The sequence below is a fragment of the Ruditapes philippinarum genome, unplaced genomic scaffold (genome assembly GCF_026571515.1).
Source record: "Ruditapes philippinarum isolate M1 unplaced genomic scaffold, ASM2657151v2 ctg9536_1_1_1_1, whole genome shotgun sequence".
In the NCBI taxonomy this organism is placed as follows: Eukaryota; Metazoa; Mollusca; class Bivalvia; order Venerida; family Veneridae; genus Ruditapes; species Ruditapes philippinarum.
In genome coordinates, this window is record NW_026860847.1 from 11297 (window position 1) to 15979 (window position 4683).

The following is a 4683-nucleotide window of genomic DNA, read 5'->3' on the forward strand; positions in this document are numbered from 1 at the left end:
ACTTGTATGACTCGGAGCACGCATTTTGCCATTACAAACGGAAGTCACGTAAAGCAAGGAATACTAAGAAATCACTTTGTAAATGAATGGGATCAGACATCTGTTTGCGTCCTTGAACAATACATATTGTGAAACTTTGAAATATAATGTTACCATCATTCTGCAATTTGAAGTATGATCCGAAGGCTTTTTCAAATTGCTGCCTCGTCAAAAGAAATTGCAATCAAAGATAAAACTAGAATGCATACACTTGAAGAGGATACTTTTTAGTCGTTGGAAATTAATTGTGATTTAAAGCCAGGGTTGTATCGAATAAATAGAATCGGATAATAATAGTTTCTAATTATTTGAATAATCGAAATTGTATGGTGTAATTATCTTTGCTCTAAATTTCATCAATTAAAGAACTTTTCAACTGAAATTAGAAATTCGTTTTTATTTGGGAAATTTCGTTACACATACATGATTTAAAATACAGTGTATTAATTTCTTATTGTGTTTGAAAGAAGAAATTGTTGCAGTTGACGGGAGGATAGCGAATCACTTATAAAGTAAAGAGGGTTGAATTTTAAAACGACACAATGCAGTTGTTTAAGGAGAAGAAGTGGATTTGGATCCTTGAATTTGTCATATTTTTTGTATTCAAAACAGTCCTTACCCACAAGTTCACTCAGTTTACTCTCTCGTCGAGTAATGCACGGTATAGTGATAATTTAGTGCAACATTTTAACACTAGCATAATACAATGTGCGAGATTATGTAATTGTGCGGATGAATGTACCTCTATTAACCACAAAGCGGACACGGGTGTTTGCGAACTAACAACATACGTTCCTGGGGTGGTGACACCTTCAACAGAAACCGAATCCAACTGGAACGTTTATTATGATGGTACGTATCCTTTGAATTATTATTTATAGTCGACTCTCGTTATTTCGTCATCGGGACCGTCAAAAATATCGAGATAACGAAATGAGGAGATAAACGTATAGATTAACAAAAAACAATATTGCGTAAATAACTGTTGGGGCTGAAATGTTACATCAGATACTGAAAATATCGAAATAAAAATTTAGAGATAAACAAATATATCTAATATAGATAACGAAGGAAGAAAAATTCAAAATTTCATCGAGATAACGAAATATTGAGAAAAGCGATGTCGAGATAACGGCAGTTGACTGTATTATTATGTACCGATAATCATTTAAAGAGAGACATGTTTTTTATTTCTCTATGTCGCCGTTGTGTGTATTTTAAGGCAAAAGATTTATTCAAATCTTATAGTTATGAATATTAGTTTCTACTTTTCAGAACACGTTTGCAGACCTTAATTTTTTGAAATGACTTTTACTTAATCTAATTGTATATTTGTCATATGCATGAAATTTAAATATAAAACTGGGGGACCTATGTTACCGGTTTCAAATCACTTTCCTGTCAATGATGTGGGTTTAAATCCTGTCAAAGACTGTGGATTCTTTCATATGAGGAAACGGACGGTCGGTGATTCAATAGAGGTGCCAGTTTGTTTTTGAAAAAAAAATGCACGCGAAGGGACGAAGTCATTTTCAACCTGTTAAGCTGGAAAGTCCCAATATGAACTCAATGGCGTGTAAAATAAATTCCACTTATTGTGAAGCAAAGCAATTACTGCACAGATAATAATTTTATATGCGGAACCATGGGGCATTGGGTAAAGTAGGGTCATGGAATTTGGCTAATATGTCGATCAACTCTCAGATATTGATATGAACTAACGTTGATTTTATTTAGTGAAAATTGCCTAAAGAACTCCATGAAAAAATGTGACTAATCATCCTGTCTGAAAGAAAAGCAACTAAAATGCTAAACCTTGTCTTGAATTTGGATAACCGGGTTATTAACCCTTGGTCAAAATTTGCGATCCTATCTGGAAAATATCGGAGAACCAAGGGTAGTCTTCCATTTATCTATATTATTATTATAATTTTTTTTTTTTTAAGTTTTTGAAACATTGTTTGTCCCAAATGTTGTAGTTTCCACCAGCGCCGTATATATTTAGTCTAAACATTGTTGTTATTGAAAAATGTTCATTCTAACCGAATTAAAAATGTGTGTTTATGATTTTGTACCAGATCGTTTTGTTCCTGCTGTTAACGCGTGGCAAAAATCTACACACTTTCACGTGACTGGACCACTTGTAGCAAGCTTTGCAATAGATGGTAACCGCGACAACAACGACAATAAGGTGACTCGTGCAATATACTGTGCTCATTCTGCATACCGCTATTCGTATTGGGGGATGGAATTTGAGCGTTTTGCAGAAGTGTCCCATGTAATCATCTTCTTTAGGAATGCCTCACACCACAGTAAGTAGTTTTATGATTATGATCTTTCAAAAACAAAATTACTAATTTTGATCTGTATATGCCCAGTTAAGTTTTCATTACAAAATATGTGTAAGATATTTGTGTTTTATTTCTCTATTTTGTAGACTACAGGAATTCGAACTTGCGGTTGCTGATTTCCGCTACCCGACAAGATTCAGACAACAATATCGGAACTGACTGCGCGTACTACGTCGGACCCCCAGCATCGTCGTCTTTACCTGTAAAGATCCCATGTGCTCAGCACGTGACAGGAAAGTTCCTGAAGATCATCCACAACCAGGGTGACGTGCTTTGCCTTTGTGAAGTCGAGGTTTACTCGGTTTAGAGGGGGAACTACTGAATTCGGTCTGATAATTGTTTGCGTCTGCGTCTGTTCATTCTTCAATAAATTCTTTCATTTAAAACTCGTTAGTGGCAGGTAGAATGTATTCAATGATATAAGACTTATAAGAGAGATGAGAATTAAACTGAAAATCAGCATATAATTATTTTAGATATGACTACTCTAATGAGCACAGTAAGGAGCTGACAAATTGATAACGAGGTTCATTTAAATGTTTTAATGCACACCTCCATGCAGACTTTAAACAAAATTTACCGTATGTTTTAAGAGTTTGAAATATTTCACACAGTAACTCGATATATATCATTTGAGAGATGACAGACAAGGAATTGTGTTAATACATTAAGTGTATTTATATAGCATTATTTGTTTAACAAATATTTTATTGTTCAGATGACCTTAAGCATATCATTCGTTCTGTCCCGCCTTAGATAGCGGGATAATGAGATAAGTTTGTTGTTGCTATTTTCTGTCTTTCTTTTTTGAATTATTTATGTTTGATCTTAAAAGGTTTTGTTCATTTTTTAATTTTATTTAGAAACATATTATAATTTAGTATTGTAATGTAATGCATACGCCTTATTCGTGCCAGATAACTTCTTTGTAAAGACATTAAGGGTTAAAGTTACCGCCGCCAAATAAAAAACTCACAGTTAAACCCATATATGATATAGTAGTGGCAGTGTGCATCCTATATTAATACACAGACGCTTGGGGGTCAGATCCTGCCCCCAACGTGATACGCCCCTGTAAACACTCTACCAAAACTATTTTAATATTTAAACACGAATGGGACATCTATTACAACGATAAAAATGGTTTTCAAACAATTTTTACATATATGAAAAAATACCGTATACCATCAAGTCTCAATAAAGTAAAGATTGCAGACTCCAAAATGTAAACACGATAACCCTTGTATAATAAAACCTTTATAAATCATTATTAAATGAACCTTACCGTGACTTTTCCGGTGTAAATCAATAGAAAATAGAATTATCTCCTAGATGCAATCAGAATAAACATTTATACATCTCATTGTAATATGAAAATCAACATTTAATTAAAACCGAAAGTAAATTTTGCGTTCTGTCCAACCAATACGAGACCTGATCCCGGCTCTGCGTGGAGCGCTTGTCAAGCCGGTATCCAAACGGTGTACATGCTTTCGACTAGATATCTACTCGAGCATTATATCCTCATGTCCCGCGTATTAGCTGTCTAAAAAGACATTTATTTGTAATAAAACTATTACCAAGATGCACAGTGTGTTGTTTCCCAAGTTTTTTTTTATTCTATATAATGTACAATTTAAATATTTGAATTTGGACATGAGGATAGAATGCTCGAGTAGATATCTAGTCGAAAGCATGTACACCGTTTGGATACCGGCTTGACAAGCGCTCCACGCAGAGCCGGGATCAGGTCTCGTATTGGTTGGACAGAACGGTTTTAATTAAATGTTGATTTTCATATTACAATGAGATGTATAAATGTTTATTCTGTTTGCATCTAGGAGATAATTCTATTTTCTATTGATTTACACCGGAAAAGTCACGGTAAGGTTCATATAATGATGATTTATAAAGGTTTTATTATACAAGGGTTATCGTGTTTACATTTTGGAGTCTGCAATCTTTACTTTATTGAGACTTGATGGTATACGGAATTTTTTCATATATGTAAAAATTGTTTGAAAACCATTTTTATCGTTGTAATAGATGTACCATTCGTGTTTAAATATTAAAATAGTTTTGGTAGAGTGTTTACAGGGGCGTATCACGTTGGGGGACAGGATCTGACCCCCAAGCGTCTGTGTATTAATATGGTCTATGAATACTTTAATTATACGCTTTTAAACTATTATTTGAACAATAAGCGTTATAAACAAAATATTTTACACTTAAAAGAGCTCGAACTACATTAAACAGAAACAAGGTTTTACCCCAAAAGTTTCAACCTTTCAAT

General features: G+C 33.8%; 1 protein-coding gene across 1 annotated transcript; it reads left to right on the top strand.

Moving 5' to 3' along the window:
- The first annotated feature begins 414 nt into the window (after window positions 1-414).
- LOC132713560 (uncharacterized) lies at window positions 415-2697 on the top strand. Its single transcript, XM_060696199.1, has 3 exons — window positions 415-891; window positions 2118-2351; window positions 2477-2697. Exons 1-3 carry the CDS (start codon window positions 582-584, stop codon window positions 2695-2697), a joined length of 765 nt encoding a protein of 254 aa, XP_060552182.1. The 5' UTR covers window positions 415-581.
- The last annotated feature ends 1986 nt before the right edge of the window (window positions 2698-4683 follow it).

Coding starts and splice junctions, on each gene's coding strand:
- LOC132713560 (XM_060696199.1), top strand. CDS start 582: ATGCAGTTGTTTAAGGAGAAGAAGTGGATTTGGATCCTTGAATTTGTC. Junction 892..2,117: donor CTGGAACGTTTATTATGATG/GTACGTATCCTT, acceptor ATTTTGTACCAG/ATCGTTTTGTTCCTGCTGTT. Junction 2,352..2,476: donor TAGGAATGCCTCACACCACA/GTAAGTAGTTTT, acceptor TCTATTTTGTAG/ACTACAGGAATTCGAACTTG.